The 15,873-nt window shown below is 52.9% G+C and overlaps 1 protein-coding gene and 1 long non-coding RNA gene across 3 annotated transcripts in view; one reads left to right on the top strand and one right to left on the bottom strand.

The window, feature by feature from the left end:
- Positions 1-3,689: 3,689 nt before the first annotated feature.
- The window catches only part of SLC9A8 (solute carrier family 9 member A8), a 54,050-nt gene continuing 41,866 nt past the window's right edge, over positions 3,690-15,873 (bottom strand). The window contains exons 11-16 of one of the 2 annotated variants that reach the window (XM_090286552.1): positions 13,301-13,417; positions 10,965-11,047; positions 8,285-8,396; positions 7,439-7,659; positions 5,483-5,629; positions 3,690-4,546 (exon numbers count right to left, since the gene is read on the bottom strand). In XM_090286552.1, the coding sequence (XP_090142678.1) occupies positions 4,439-4,546; positions 5,483-5,629; positions 7,439-7,659; positions 8,285-8,396; positions 10,965-11,047; positions 13,301-13,417 (788 nt within the window). In that variant the 3' untranslated portion in view covers positions 3,690-4,438. Of the gene's footprint in view, positions 4,547-5,263; positions 5,630-7,438; positions 7,660-8,284; positions 8,397-10,964; positions 11,048-13,300; positions 13,418-15,873 lie in introns of those variants that run through there. The other variant, XM_090286551.1, reaches the window with a different exon arrangement.
- On the top strand, positions 7,717-9,916 carry LOC150003692 (uncharacterized). The gene is made up of 2 exons (XR_016512794.1): positions 7,717-8,348; positions 9,633-9,916. It is a non-coding gene; the product is annotated as an uncharacterized LOC150003692 (long non-coding RNA).

The following is a 15,873-nucleotide window of genomic DNA, read 5'->3' as shown; positions in this document are numbered from 1 at the left end:
TGGGAATGGGTCTGGTGTCCCCTTGATGCGTATGGTCACCCATTACCTGACAAAAGTGGGATTTCTTAGCAAAGGCAACAGAACCAGGGTGGGAACGGTGGTTGGGGGCCGCCTACACGTCTGCCACACTTGGGACTACTGGGTATTTGAGGAGATCTGTACTTTAAAAAACATAGAAGATTTCTAATCCTTTGATTTCTTTTTTGTCATTTTGAAATCTCAAACATTTAAGGAGAGGATGAATTTTTCTCTCTCTAAAGGTGGCAAGAGGCTGGCCTAATACACTGTAAACATCTCCACGTCCTTAAATCTTTAATCACTGGTAAATATTTTATTATTTTTCTCACCAATTCCCTATTGATGGGCAGAGGTTATTTTCCATTTTTCTTTATTACAGATATCACCAAGATGACTATTCTTGGAGCCAAACTTTGTGCCCATTTGTTTTGCCCTTCGAAGGGAATTGCTGCATCAAAGCACAGGACACGTCCAGGCTTCTGCAAGGCGTCCCCACATTGCCCTCCAGAAAGATTTAACCAGCTGGCCCTCCGCCAGCAAGTTCACTTGGCCACAGTGTAAACCAACTCCATTTTTGTGGCCCTTTTTTTTGGAAAGCAAAGACCTATTTTCTTCCCCATTTGCATCAGGAAAATGAGAAAGTCTTCCCTTTTTTGTCACATGGCCAGTGAAGTCCCTGAATATCTAACTCCATTTGTGTGAGAAATGGCAGGATCCTAAATGGAAGGGTGTGTGGCTGCCTTTCCCCTTTACACCTGTGCTCTGACTGCAGTGTTTTTATTTAAAACATATGGCCTGGGGCCCTGGCTGCTATGACTTGGTGGGTTGGGTGTCATCCTGCAAAGGAAAAGGTCGGGGTTCGATTCCTGGTCAGGGCGAACAATCCATGTTCTGCTCCCTCTCTCCTTCCCTTCCCCTCTCTAAAAATAAATAAAATAAAACATATGGCCTGGGGCCTTGGATACTGGATTCCTGTTAGAACAACTTAGTGATTCTGGCTGCTGCATCAGGAATGTTTCAGATTTGATTTCCTGCTTGCCAACCAGCAGGAGAAACACAAGCCTGCGTTCTGGAGGGAACGGGGTAAGGACCAAGGGACCTCTACTCTTCTCTGTATTTAAAGTTTAAGTCAGTGGCACACTTGAATCAGGGACCAGTTCTAAGACCAGATGCACCGCAAGCCATGCCTGTAACTTGATGGCCATGACTTGGCTGAGGAGAAGCTGGTCAGTACCCTGCCTACTCCGGCTCTCTCCACTGAAGCAGAAGTAGGATCCTGCTGAGGACGCTGCCCAATGTGTGGGCCTCTGTGGGAATGTGGAACCGAGACCTCCTGAGGCCACGTCTCGCTGATGGCACCTCTGACACGGGTTCTCAGAAGAGAAGGATCCCCGTCACACAAAGGAACCTGTAGGCAAATCATGGCTGGTCTGGGCTGACTTGTACTTAGGGACTGCCAACGTCCTGGGCCAGGCCCTGCCCCCTGCGCCTCACAGCAGCCAGGGCCTGGCTAGCTGCGCACTGTGGAAAGAGGTGGCTGGCCTGGGGGTGGGAGGGTTTCGGTCCTGCCCTGGGCTGCGTGAGCACCAGACTGGGGAACTGAGCCACCGTCCGCCTGGCCCCGGCCCCGGCCCCGGCCCCGGCCAGCCCAGACCTGACCTCTGGGGACCTAGGAAGAGCCAGCTCCTTTCCCTGTAAGGCCTCATACCCTGAGCCTCAAGCTATGGCTGTTCCCAGGGGCCCTACAACAGGGCTGCAGAGGGAGTACTGGGGTGTGGGTCTTGCTGCCAGGGCTCCCCAGCTCCCAGGCCAGGCATGTCTTCTGAGTTCACCGGCTGAACAGCCAGCTTCCCCAAAGGCACGAACTGCCTTCACGTTCTAGCTACTGCCTTCTCTACATGCTGTATCTAGCTCTGCTGTCCCATGGCCTAGACCTCAAAGAAAATAAGTGCGAGAAGTTAGTTATGCTGGGTTTAAAAAAATCTTATAGGCATTTATTATTCCAAATAATAGAATTGTTAGGTATGCTAAAGGTAGGCAGCAGCAACTTTTTATTCTCAGGCAAAGACACTTGAAAAAATTCACCAGAAAAATCTCTCTCTGTGGACTTCTGCCTGCTCCAAAGGCGACAAGCCACAGACTGCCGAGAACAGGGGTCACTCCCATTTCCGTGGAAGCGCTGTCCCAGGCTAGACCCTCACTCGGCCAGCAGAGGGCAGAAGAGGTCCACGGGAGAGCCAGGCCATTGCCTGGAGAGGTGCCCGCCCCCACCCCACCCCCCAACCCAAGCCAAACCCTGGGGACACAGGCTTCTCTGCCGCAGTGTCGTTTTCAGGTCTCAGCTAAAAGTGGGAGTCCAGGCAGGACCTGGTGACAAGGGACAGTCTGAATCGAAAAGAACGTTTTCATTGTTTACTCTGAACTAAAAATAAACTTTTTTTCTGACAAGCTATTGAGTTTGCAACACAACTTCCACCTCGGAGACCAGACCCTGCATTTTAGGGGAGAAAGTAAAACTACTTGTGAGTTGCGGGGTGAGAGAAACAATCTGGTCTCAGATCCCTGCCCACCCCCACCTCATGTGGACAAAGGTCTCCCCTCTTACTGTTCCACTAAAAGGAAATAGGAAATGATGAGACCAGAATTATGCTCACATTACTCGTCCAGTGGGGGTATCAGTTGGAGTAAAAGAATCCCGCTTGGCTCAAATTATGGGGTCAAGGTGAAAGATTACAAAAACAAAAATGATCATATTTTGGCTATCAAGTACAAATTTACTTTTCATGCATAAAAAGGAAACCATGTGCTTCCTGCCTAACTGGCCTTACACTTCTGGGGAAAGGGAAGGGGTTGGGGGAGGGGTCTGGCCTCGGCTGGACGCAGGAGCCCTGAAGGGTCCCGAGACCAGTCTTTCCTGACACCACGCTGCCTGAGGCACAAGCGACGGGTGTGTATTTGCTGCCAGCCCAGGGTCTGTGCTGGCTCGCTGGGCCCCACACAGAACCAAGGGCACGCACGTGATGAATAAACCACCCAGACGGGACAAGTCCCAGCTCCAGCTGGGACCCTGAGCCCCCCGTGGGAACTGCCAACAGCCTGTAGATGGGCAAAGGCAAGCAGGCACGAGGCCTGTTACAGGGCAGGTGAGGAGCGGACGTGAGTCAGCAACTCCGTTTCATCTGGACGTGACTGGCAGCTCCTGCCCCTGGTGTGTGTGTGAGAGGAGAGAGGAGTGGAGGCGGGGGGTGGGGGGGCGAGAGCACGCAGCAGATCCTGCGGTCGGTCGAAGTGGCTGCCTGGGGATTGCAGGTGAGAGTCGGATGCATTGCTGGAGTGTGGGGAGGGGCAACAGGCTCTGGTGCCGTTTCCATGCGTGGGCGACAAGTGGCACCCAAAGCAGTAGAGAATTGGGAAAGAGAGGAAATGCTGATGAGCAGTGAAGGCGGCAGCAGGTAAGCAGTGGGCAGACCCCGTGCAGCCCAGGAAAAGGGGCCTCTGGACAAGCAAGGACAGCTAGTAGGGAACTGGGTGAGGGAGGCGGCCGCTAGGCTCTCACCACCTCGGTAAAGTGCAGGAACTGAAATTCAGACAGCAGCTGCAGGCCCACACAAGCACTCGACCTCCAGCCCTTCCCGCTAGAGGGCACTCTGACCCCACAGAATAGCCCCCCCCCACCCCCCGCCCCCAAACCAAACCCAGGGATGCAGCTTGCAAAGGGGCTCAAGAGAAGGGCCCGCGTCCGCGTGCTGGTTACCAGTGTAAACATTCACAGTATTCCCAGAGAAGGCAGTGGCTGCCTGCCACCCAGGGCGACAGCCAGGAGGTGCCAGTCAGAGGTACAGAAGAAAATGTCACTCAGTTTTTCTTTCTCAGGGTGTACAAGGAACGTCACAAAGGGGAGCGTGAGGTTTTCAAGGTTCCTGGGCCTGCCACTTAGGTCAGGGTTGCTGCCGCTGAGGCCCGAGGTGCCCTGATGCTGATGAGGACACTGGTAACTGGCTCTGCGCCCGGCTCGCTCCCGGGGCCACGAGGGTGGCAGGAGCTGGGGACAGCAGACTGCACGCCAGCGCTCCCCCGAGGACACCCAGCTGCAGCAGCTTCCACAGCAGGATTTCTCCTCCCAGGAGCCGCAGCTGGACGGACGACTGTCTGCCTTGGCCACGGAAGCAAAAGGAAACATTTACCGAGACAGGCGTGCCCTCTAGTCTGCAAGCTGGGAGCACGAGCTGAGGTCCGGCTCGGGGAAGGGGAGAGGTGACGTGTTTCAGAAGCCAGCGGGCTCCGAGGCCTGGACGGTCCAGGCTAAGAGCGCCTTGGCTTCACCCTGCCTCCATCTTCCCCGAAGAGGCCGCCAAGTGCATGCGCCTCTGGGGCTCTTCCTGGGTGTCCATCCTGGGGGCCGCAGCGAGGCCCTGCTCGGTCACAGCAGCTCCTGCTCATCGTCCTCAGAGCCAGAGGGGCCCTGGCGCACCTCTTCGTACCACTTGTTGGTGAGAGTCTTCATCTGTATGCGCCCGTGGTGGAGGTCCTGAGGCAGAAGACACAGCCAAGCCAGTGGGTCAGTCAGGGTCAGGGTCAGGGTCAGGGTCAGGGTGGAGACAGGGAGAGGAGCTGCTTTGTACCTTGTGGGGGGATGGGAGGCAGGGACCCCGCCACGTGCAGTTTCAAACTGTTAACTAAGTCAGCTGGGATTCTTCTTTGTGGGGGTGGAGAGAACAGGAGGTGTCACTCAGAGACGGGAGGAGTAGGAGGCAGGATGGCATGACGTTAAGAACCGTGGCTCTGGAATCAGACACCCTTGGGGTCTCCTCCCTGCTTTGCCTCATATTGGCTGTGTGACCTCAGGGGGCTACCCTACCTCTCTGGGCCTCAGCCTCCCCAGCTGTCAAGTGAGGGGACGGCTGCACCTGCTGCGTGGATTGTGGGGAGAACGAACCACAGCGACTATGACCACCACCTGGTGCAGCTGGCAGAATGAGCTCCCGCACAGCCTCCCGGCTGCGGGCGGCAGGCAGTGGGCTCGGCCACAGAGGGCAGCAGCCCCACCCCGAAGGCCCGCACACGGCAGGACCACTGGTTCGAGCGCTGGCCCAAGCCGGCCCCTCCCTATGCGACTGCCTCACAGTCTGTCACCTAGAGGCCAGCAGTGCCCGGAAAGATGAACAGGAGCTGGAGCCTGGCTATTGCCTGCGGCCCCGGCATGTCTGAAATTCCTCAGCTCAGATTCAGTAGCTGATCAATGTCCCCAGTCTATCATCCAGGAAAAGCAAACTGTGTTAACAAGTCTATTATTAAACTAGCACTAAATCCGGCAGTGAAGGAAAAACAGCAGATGCCACGCTGGGGAAGAGAGCCAAGCGGGAGGCGGTGGCCTGGCTGTCCCTCCCCCCGCCCCTCGGCCAGTGCTCGTTCGGAGAGAGGAAGCAAGGGACCCCTGGCCACATGGTGCCGGCCTATGTCCCACCTCCTGGGTCAGCCGACGGGTGAAGAAGGGGTTCAGGTACTTGGCGTCCAGCCACAGGAAGCCTTTGAGGTCCTGCCGCTTGATGTAGTGGGCCTCATACTCCTCCTCGGTGAGCTCCGACAGGTGCTCCGACTCCACGGTGTTGCCCTGCGGGGAAGGCAGGCAGGTGAGGCCAGCAGCTGGGCTGCGTCTTCCTGGAAGCCCCACCCCCCACCCCCACCTACGGGGCAGCCCTCCACCCCTGGCCACCAGGGTCCCCAGCCCCGACTGCACTTTGGAATTCATGCAGTGTGTCTGCGGGCAGCACCGGGCTCCCCGGGAACCTGTAGGGAGGCGGGAAGGTTTGTAAAAACACGACGGATACCCAGGACTAAATCAGAATTGTGACCAAATCAGAAGTTCTGGGCTGGGGCTGGGCTTGGTCTGTAAGCTCCCAGGGGATTTTAATGTGTAGGTCAGCGCTGGGGAGCAGGAGACACACAGACACCACCCCAGCGGGGACCACAGAGGAAAGGAGCGAAGGACGGCACGTGGCACCGCAGGCCCGGAAGGCAAGCGGGCCTCAGGCTCGCTGGACCTCCCCAGTCCGGCTCCCGGCCTCTGCAGAGCCGGCCAGACGGGAGCCGCACGCAGCGGCCCCGCGGGTGTGAAGGGCTCAGGAACCCACAGAATGCTGCGCCGCCTCGCGGAGTCCCTGACTCGGGAGCTCTGGGACGGGGCCCAAGAATCTGCATTCCTAACAAGTTCCTAGTGACGCTGCCGGTCCAGGAGCCCCCACCCTGGGGACCTCTGGTGGAGAAGACTGCGGTGGCTACGAGTGAAGGCTCGGGAGTCCGTGTGCCCTGGCCTCTCGGGGCCTCGGTGCGCTCTCTGCACAACGGGAGGACAGGAGCCTGTGCCAGCGCAGCGCCTGCACCGCAGGACACTCCCTGGACCTGCTGGAGCCCCGGGGGTGGGTTTGCCAGGTGTGGCCGCAGGGTCAGCACCTGGCGGCCTGTGAGAAATGCAAATTCCCTCTGGCCCACTCCAGACCCGCAGGACCCTGGACACCCCCACTGACCCTGACACCCGCTGAACGGTTTCAGACCTACACTAGAGCTTCTGGTAAAATCAGCATTGGTGGGTGGGGGAGGGGAGAAGGGCCGCCGGGGGCGGGGGGCTGAGGCAGCCCAGCATGAGGTCCTCTGAAGGCTGCTTTCCCCCAGCGCAGCCCAGCCCTGGACTTCCGCTGTGAGCAGTGGGCAGGTCCCCTCTCCCTGTCTCCTGGCTGACGATTGCTGTGCCGTCCATGACCAAAGCTACTGGCGGCCTCGAATGAGGCAACTAGGAAAAGATGCACTTATGGAAATTCGTGTGGGGAGTTGGGCAGGGAGTGGGTGCAGAAAGGCGGGGTGACAGGCCAGGGCGGCCCAATGGCAGGAGCACCTGCTGGGCAGGAGGGGGCTTGGAGGAGGCAGAGACGGACAGAGGTATGGGGCCTCGGGCTCACTGCAGTGGGCCCTGCGCACCCCAGTCCCAGATCAGGCCCTTCTCTGGCCTTGGAGCAGGGCCCCTCTCTGCTTGTCCTCGAAGCCACCTTCCCCCACTCAGGCCCCCGGAGGCTTTCCGTAGACGGGAACTGTTGTGATTTTGAAATCTTCCAGTCGTGGGCCCCGACGGGGTTACTGGCAGGGGAGCAGCACTGCTGGGAGAGGCTGACACAGGTCCACGCTCCCCGTCCACGACCTCCGTGGTTCCACCAGGCCACGAGGCTGGCAGACAAGCCACCCCAAAGAGCTACGCTTCAGAGCCTTAGCTCAGTCTCCTAGTCAGGTTGGGCAGCTGCCTGTCCGTGTGCATCTGTGCATGGGTGCGTGCAAAGGTGTGAGCATCCTCACATCGCGTCTCATTTCCCCATCTCCTGGCAGTCAGCGGAGACCAGCCCTCTGCCCTGCCCCAGACCCACCGAGCACTAACCATCTTCTCCGTCTTGCTGAGGTTGACGTCCTTCTTGTTCCGGCGGCGCGCCTTGGCGTCCTCGATGTCCATGAGGCGGATGAGGGGCATGGTGCTGCCGCCCAGCAGCAGGATGGTGAAGAGCACGATGATGATGGTGGTGGTGCCGATGAGCTGCCGCTTCTCCATGGGCTCCAGGTCCAGGTGCAGGCTCAGGGCGTAGGGGATGGCGCCCCGCAAGCCTGGAGGGGCAGCGAGGGGAGTAAGGGGGGTGGAGGGAGGAGGAGGGGCAGCAAGGACCAGGGAACGGCCCCACATCACGGCCAGTTGAACATCCTTGCCCACGTCACTGGAGAGCACGAACATCCTGGGAGGCTCTGGGGTGGGGGGAAAGCAGGCCACAGAGCAGTGGGGCCCAGGCGGAAGCTCCCCTCCGTTCCCACTTCATGGGGTGGTTGAGCAGATCCAAGGCGGTGCCCCGTCCAGGCTGAGAAGCCTGGTGCCCATGCGCATGTATTTATCAAGCCCGGCACTCACACTTAGAAATACGACGGTTAGTGCAGACCGAGCACTGCCTACATGTGAGCCAGGCCCTGTCCTGAGCACTCTGCATATGTGATCTCATTTGATCTTCACAGGAAACCCTGTAAAGCAGGTCTGTTATTCCCCACAATCACAGAGGAGGAACAGAGACTGAGAGACTAGAGTCCTCCCAGGGCCACGCAGCTTTACAGGCACAGCACAGAATGCAAGTTGTCCGGCGCCCCCTGCAGAGCTCCTGGCAGCCCCGACAGGCTTGGGGACCCGGATGTGTGTGCCTTTGTAAGGGGTACCTTCCCTCCGCCATTCGTTCAAGATTGGACTCACCGCTGAACCACATGATGAACATCATCTTCGGTGTGATTTTATGATCACGGAAGAAATTCAGAAGGTAGGAGAGGGGGAAAATGTTCACCGCTCTGCCGAACAGTACAAGCACCTGTTGACAGCAACAAACAAGTCTTAGATGCAAACCTCTGGTTCAAGTTGAAGCTGAAGCTCCCCTGGGCCCTGTAGCACACCCCCTATACGTACGTCATTCCCCTCGGTTATGAAAGGCGTGAACAACACAATGCTACTCAGAAACCCAGCCGGGTGTGCCGTCCTCCCTGCCTGGTCTCTGTGTGTCTGGGAAAGGAGCAAGCTTTGCACGTTACGTCCCAGCAGTCAGAAGAACAGGACTGACAAGGTGTCGGGGATGGCTTTAGTGATGACAGCAGAACAGAGCTAAAAGCCACGAGGCCGTGCAGAAGTACCCAGAGATTAATTTAAGGTCAGTCTGACTCCTCCAAAGGTGCTCCGCCCTGGGACAGGCTGTGCCAATCATTCCCAAAGGGCTCACTCTGGAGGGACAGACAGGGTGTTCCTGCCTCTCTCATGGGGGCCTGCTCCTCAAGGGGAGGAAAGACTGAGAAGGGCCAACCCATACACATCAACGCTGCTCCCGAGCAAAAGGAATGCATGGGCGGCTTCTAAAAGGAGGTCCCATAAGGCAGCCGGCTGCCTGCCATGGCTCTTGGTTCCTAACCATCTCCAAAGGCATGATCTTAACAAAATATAGCTTTATGTAAAGTTTAAATCTTACCTAAGTGGATACTTAGATCTACTTATTAATTTACTTCCACTTTTTTTATCTTGAAAAGGAAAATATCATACACAAGTACATTCTGTAGGCTCTAAGTTTGTCCTTTTAACCAGCACGAACTGAGTGTGCTCTGGAGCGTGTGCCTTGGATGGTCAAGTTAATAATGGCTCCCAATCATCTAACGTTTACGTGCCAGACAATGTGCTAAGCATTTTATATGCATCATCTTGTTAAATTCAGATCCTGCAGCGGTCTTAGGAAGTAGGTAGCACCATCTCCATTCTAGAGACAAGGAAACGCAGACACACAGGGGTTAGGTCACTGGCCCAACTGGACTCAGGCAGGAAGCGGTGAGGCCAAGTCTCAAACTTGGTTAAGTCCCCGAAGCCCACGCCTTTGACCTCTGAGCAGTGTGAGGTAATCCATCCGCAGAGCACAGGCTGCGGCAGGAGCGACAGGGCCAGCCTGTGTGTTCGGGGCAAACCGGGCCACCACTCCCGGCCACCTTGTCTCCCTCCTTTCCCTCCCAGCCCACGGCTGGCACAGTCGCCTCTCGTTCTCACCCACGGGAACCCCATCTTCCATTCTCAGGCTTGTGTTTCAGCTTGACCAAAAGCGGCCCCTCCTCCCCGGCACCCCCACTAAAGACCACTGCGCTTTCTGAAGGGACTTGCTGCTGTCCTCTCGCCCTGAACCCTGAATCTGGAGGCCACGCGCTCGTGCCGACTGAGAGGGGAGAGACTGCGAGGAGAGCCGTCTCTTCCCTTCGGGCCCCTCAGCTTCTCCGTGTCTCAGTTTCCCCAGACGCCACACAGGTCTGCCCCCTGGTGTGCACCTGGTGGATGACTATGCAAGATAAAGAGTTTGGCTCTCAATGGCTGTGTTTTATTAAGCTGCGTGGGTAATAATAGTTAACTGAAGATGAATTATGATAATTCAGCAAAAATAAGATATAATCTTAAGTGACTTCAAGTGACATAGGACCTAAAAAGACAATGAAGTTAGGGATGGAGTACGGGTCTGCAGGAGGGCCTATGGGAGATGAGCTCATGCTGAAGGAAGAGAGACACGAGAAGGAACACAGACAAGCACCCTGGGGCCACCAGGCTCAGCGCCCAGACTGTTAGAAGCCATTCATGTCACTCTGATCAGAGGCCTGAGGGGACTGGGCCTTCCTCTTAGATGCTAAGCTTTATTTTCCCACAAGGATCGGATTCTGCTGCAAATGATTAAGCTTCGACTTTCCTTTTTTAGAGGTGAACTTTAATTTGTCTCTTACTGCCACCCCCGGTACAATTATAACAGTTTCCCAAGCCTTCCTGATGGCAAGAACCACCTGGGGTGAGTCCCCTGGATAAACCTCCAGGGGCGCTCAGGGCCTGGTGATCTTTACTCTATACAAGTGTCCAAGGTCACACTTAGGCACGGGTGCATCTGAGGAGAACGCAGTGACAATACATGCATTATAAACTATCCAGAAAAGACAGGGAAGGAAAACAAATCACCCCTGGTTCTATAAGCACTGGGAACATGTGGCTAAATTTTCTTTACATGTTTTCTTTTTTCTATGCATAATTTTTAACATGGTTATGCTCAATTAGATATTCAACTCTGAAATCTGCTTTTACCACCTAACATAAAAATGCATAAGCTTGTAGTTTTAAAAGAAGACCATAACATTCATGGCCATTTACAATTTTAAAAGAAGCTGAAATCCTTTTTCAGGGATTTTTGGGGATATTCATTCACGTAATTCCATCCCGTCATTGTATGTTTGTGGTTTTTAACAAAAGAAACTTTAAACAAAAGAGTGTCTATGTAGCTGTCGACTTTGAACAGTTAACAGTTACATAAATGAATCCAGAACATGTGGTTACTGAGCTATGAATAAGTAATTAAATAAAAAACAAGGAAAATACTTACTATGCACCAGACGACAAAGGAAATTTCAAACTTGTGAGGGAAACTAAAAATGGACAGGCCAAGAAATGCAAACACACATGTTTCTGAAACAAACCAAAGAATGGATTATTCAGCCCCACCTGTTTCTCCCAATACAGAACTAAATTGTTAAGCAAGCAAACTTTCACAAGTAAGTCAGGCTCCAACATAACACTTGACTTATTTTCTGGGACATCCTGCAACCAGTACCTGGTGAGGCTTGTCCTGAGTCTCACATTCTTTTCTATCACACAGGCAACACGTGCTTGTTACTCGGAATCTCCTGATTTAATGAGGCAACTGTCATGTGCTCATGCAAACGAGCACTCAATCCATTTGCTGACCACTGATTAGCAAGGGTCCCGACTGCTGGCCAAGTGGCCAAGTGGCAACAATTCGGCGCCAGTGGCTGCAGATGCTACATGACTAATGTGAAAGGGCCCTCTGTTATCTTCCTTGCCAGAGCGGACGAAGCCGAGTGACTGGCCTCACAGACTTAATGCCACCACAGGTTCAGAAGATGGCTCACACCCTGCAGGATTTGCAGGACGTGATGCGTTTCTAGCCCTTGGCTTCACTCCACACGTCAGAGTCCAACCTTTACACGTGTTGTACAAGCAGCTGAGGTGTATCTTAAGGAAAAGCACCTTCTACGTTTCCAGCTCTAGGTGCCTGATTAAACTGTGACGTCCCCCTGAACAGCCTCATAACCAGGGAGAAAAGACTATTTTAAAATAGTTGAACATCTTAATACAGTGAGGCTGTTTTAAAAACATTTCAGCTATGTTTTTTCCTTCAGATGTGTATCCTTTTAAAACAAGTCACAAGCTGGACAGTAGATCCACCCCTCTGCTCTTTGCATTTTTTTCTGATCCATTAAATATTATTTTGTGACCTTTCCAAATCAGCTCATTTAGAACACAGTGAGATCTATGCTATGCTCTCTTTGGCAGCATACAGCCTATACAGGGTGAGGCAAAAGTAGGCTGACGTGGAAGTTCATTCTTATATTATTATTTATTATTGTATTATTTCCCATACGAACAACTGTAACCCTACTTTGCCCCGCCCTGTATGGGTGTGTCACGGTTAATTTAACGAATCCTTCGTTGATGCTTATTTCAACTGTTTCTACTTTTAATATTACAAACTACAACAAAAGTTGTCGTTCTGCACAGGCCGAGCTCCTGGTGGTAGAGCTGGGGGTCAAAGGGCACGTGCCTTTCAAATTCAGACATGCTGCAGATCACGCTCCAAAGAAGGGCTGTCAGTACGAATGGCCATCCCCAGCGCCTGTTATCTGCACACCTGTGTCGGGAGTGCGTATTATCAAACTTAAAATGTCCTGATCTGATGGGGTCCAACCAGAATCTGACAGATGTTTTGCCTTATACCCCTTTAACTGTGAGAGTCAAGGTCAGAGTCTTTAGCTGTGTCCTGAGAGGGCTGCTGTGGAAAAAATACCCAGTGGACCAGAAGAGACAGACCTGGCTTCCAAGCCACTTCTGAGCCAAGCAACTGTGGACACGTCATTTGACGTTTTGACACGTGAGCCTCCTTATCCATGGAATGAAGTCTCTGCACGGCCTGCCCCTGCCTCCTAGCACGTGACAGTGTGGAACTCCTGCTTCCAAATGAGGCCAGCCCCACCGAAATCCCCGGGGAGATGCTGGTGGGGATGGTGAGGGCACAGACACTTGGCACTGGTCAAAGGGATAGGGTGAGAGGTTCCTTTGCTCCCAGGTATAAACTAGGGAGGAGGTACGACACCCATCCTGGTGGGCCCCAGCTCCACAGGGACGCCTCCCCGGGTTACGTCACTCAAGGGTCCTGTGGACAGTTTTGGGAAATGCTGTAACTACATTTCTCTCCCAGAAATTCACAATGCACGCTAGCCGAAAAGGCTCACGGTTCAGAAACTTGTTACACTTGACTTACCTCAGGGTTTTCCACGCTCTTACTTTGACCATGGAGTGTTTATTCACCTAAGCCTCATCAGTATCAGTTCCAAAGGAAAACATTATTTTTGGAAATGTCATTTTAATACATTAAAATGCACAAGTCTCAAGTGTTCATAGTTAATAGGTCCATTATTGGTTTTAAAATCGTAGGTGTCAGATGTTCCATTTGTTAGGCATTAGGTTTACTTTAGGAAACTGAAAGCCAGAGTAACACACAAAACATAAAGGAGTCTATTTTCTGGCTCTGAGGGACCCTGCTGCCTCATCTGCCAGGAAAAGCCTCAACTCCCAAACCAGGGCGAGAAAAATGATCAGCTCTGGGTCGGCCTGTGCCAGGCACAGAGAAGCAGAACTCACCGCACAGGAAGGCCACAGTCCGGAGGGTCTGCTGCATGAGGATCTGGGTGACCGGGGACAGGTTATGGTGTGTGTAGTGGGACATCACGATGCCTGAGAACAGGATGGCCATAATGCCTGGAGGGGGACAACGGGGCAGAGCGCCCAGACATGAACACAGCAGAAAAGCACCTGCCACGTGACCCACAAATCATATGTTACACTTCCTACAAGTCCCTGGAGCCGATAGGTGTTTTAAGGGGGAAAAAAGTATTGCCTGAAGTCTCCCAGAGGCTGCAGAGAAATGCTGAGGGCCCCTCTGCCTGGGAGCTTCATTATCAGCTGACAGCCCTTGGGCCAAGATGCCCCCGCCCCCCGCCAAGCCTCAGCCTTCTCATCTGGACAGCAGGACTAATAGGACCTCCTTGTGACCTGTTCAGGAGGGTAATGAAGATGAGCCATGCAGAGTGCCCACCACAGCACAGGTGTGGGCTGTCACTGTCACCCATAGACAAAGGAGGGCAGATGAGCCCCTCCTGGGACAGAAAGAGAGCATGAGAATCCAGCTAAATTTTAATTTACTTTTTAATACTTTCCTTAATTTTGAGTTTCCCTGTAATCACCACGAAATGCTCCTAAGACACAGAGAGATGTGTTATGACACACAGTGTAAAGCTCTCCAGGAGAGTTGTGACCTCTGCTCTTTGCTAAGGTTTAAGTCTCCACGTTGGGCAGCTGCCCAAGTCGCTCCGAAAGCCCTTTACGCGGTTTCCTCCCAGCGTCTCCCTGTCCAGGGTCTCTAGTTCATTAAAGGAAGCTGGCATTTTCATAAAATTGCTAAATCAGCAAAAATATATGAGCTGCATGACAGACTTTATAAGCTAAAATTTACTGTATTTTTCACACTATAAGATGCATGTAGGTTTAGAGGAGGAAAACAAGAAAAAAAATATTCTGAACCAGATGGTGTACTAAAATATGTAATAAAATATAATAATATTTCAACCATGTAAAGTGAACAGCAGCCAACAGCGGTATTAAGAACCATCATCACTGTCATTAACAAATGAGGAGAGACATTAAGGTTCAATGACTCTTCTAGTTTTCTGGGAACCCCAAGAACTCATCATCGCTAGTGTCAGAATTTAGGAAGCTCAGCTGCTCACAATCACTGATATCACTTTCTTTGCTATCTTCATACTGACCGGACACCCTGAGATTCAGCAGTAAACTGGGATATTTAAGCGTCCCCAGGGATTTCGCGTGGGCCCACCGCTTCCTCTTCTAACAGCTGTTGCCACCACTGACAGGTCAGGTAATACACATCACGGTCTGTGACGCAATATCCGCTCCATAAGACGCACAGACATTTCCCCCCGCTTTTGGGGGGAAAAAAGTGCTTCTTGTGGAGCAAAAAATATGGTAACTCCCTTTGTCGCTTTGTAGAAACACAGATTACTTGTGAACTTTCCATTTATAAAAGGGTGAAAATTCAAAGAACTGCACTGGAGACATTTCGACGGCTAAGCTCGCTGTATAAACAGTACCCTCCTCAGAGGTACAGAGTAAAGCGAGAGTCTCCATTCACACCGGTACCCAGAGGTTCACTACCACTGACAGTTTGGTGCGGAGACTGCCAGCTCTTTTACTATGCCATTGTGAAGTTCATCTATCTTTAAAGAGTAATGAACAGGATCTGATTAGAAAAAGCACGTATCACTAGCACAGTGATTTTGCCTTGGCACAATTAGCAGATGCCCATATTCTTCCCAGGCCTATAGAACCCCGTGGGGTGGGGTCCTTGCCCCTCTGTCCCAGCCACCGGGTCTTCTGCTCTTCTGGAGCCTGCCTAGTTCCCTCTCGCCTATCTGTGGCCCTTAGCACCTACTGTTCCTGCTGCCAAACACCCTTCCTCAGGTCCTCCCAGGGCTGGCTCCTTCTCACCACACAGCCACCTCTTCAAGGAGACCTTCTGACCTGTCTCATGATGCTCCCACCCCCCGGGCCACTGTCTACCATGTTACTCTCTCTCCATATCATTTCTCACTGCCTGAGATCAGGGGTGCCTCTGCTCATCTGCTTATTGTCTTTCTTCTGCAGGCAAGAACTTGTCTTGTTTACTACTGTAGCCTTGATACCAAGGATGGTTCTCAGCACACAGTGGTTATTTAATAAATATTCACTGAATGGATGACTGAATGGTAACTTTCTTCACATTTAACAATATAGTTTGGAGTGGCAGCGCACATAGAACAAAGTCATGTTTCAAGAGGCTGCACAATATGCCACAGCGAGAATGGACAGAGACATACTTTCCTGCTGCTATCACTGATGGACATAGAGCATCTCTGGCCCTTCACAGCCCGAGGGCAAAGCAGCTCTCAAAACTGGCTTAAATGAAAAACAGAGATAGGCAGCACCGACAGAATTAGAACCAAGATTCTGAGAATAGCTAATGCTTCCGGGTAATAATTAGGGAGACTATTTACTTTGTTGTGGAAACCAGGACACTTTCATGAGTGAAAGGGGGACACTGTACGCTGGCCCGTAATAACACACACAATGCCTGTCAGGACTGACCTGCAGCGCCCCCG

Source organism: Furipterus horrens, unplaced genomic scaffold, assembly GCF_987537825.1.
Source record: "Furipterus horrens unplaced genomic scaffold, mFurHor1.1.pri manual_scaffold_8, whole genome shotgun sequence".
Lineage (NCBI taxonomy): Eukaryota > Metazoa > Chordata > Mammalia > Chiroptera > Furipteridae > Furipterus > Furipterus horrens.
This window is presented reverse-complemented; position numbering and strand designations above follow the sequence as displayed.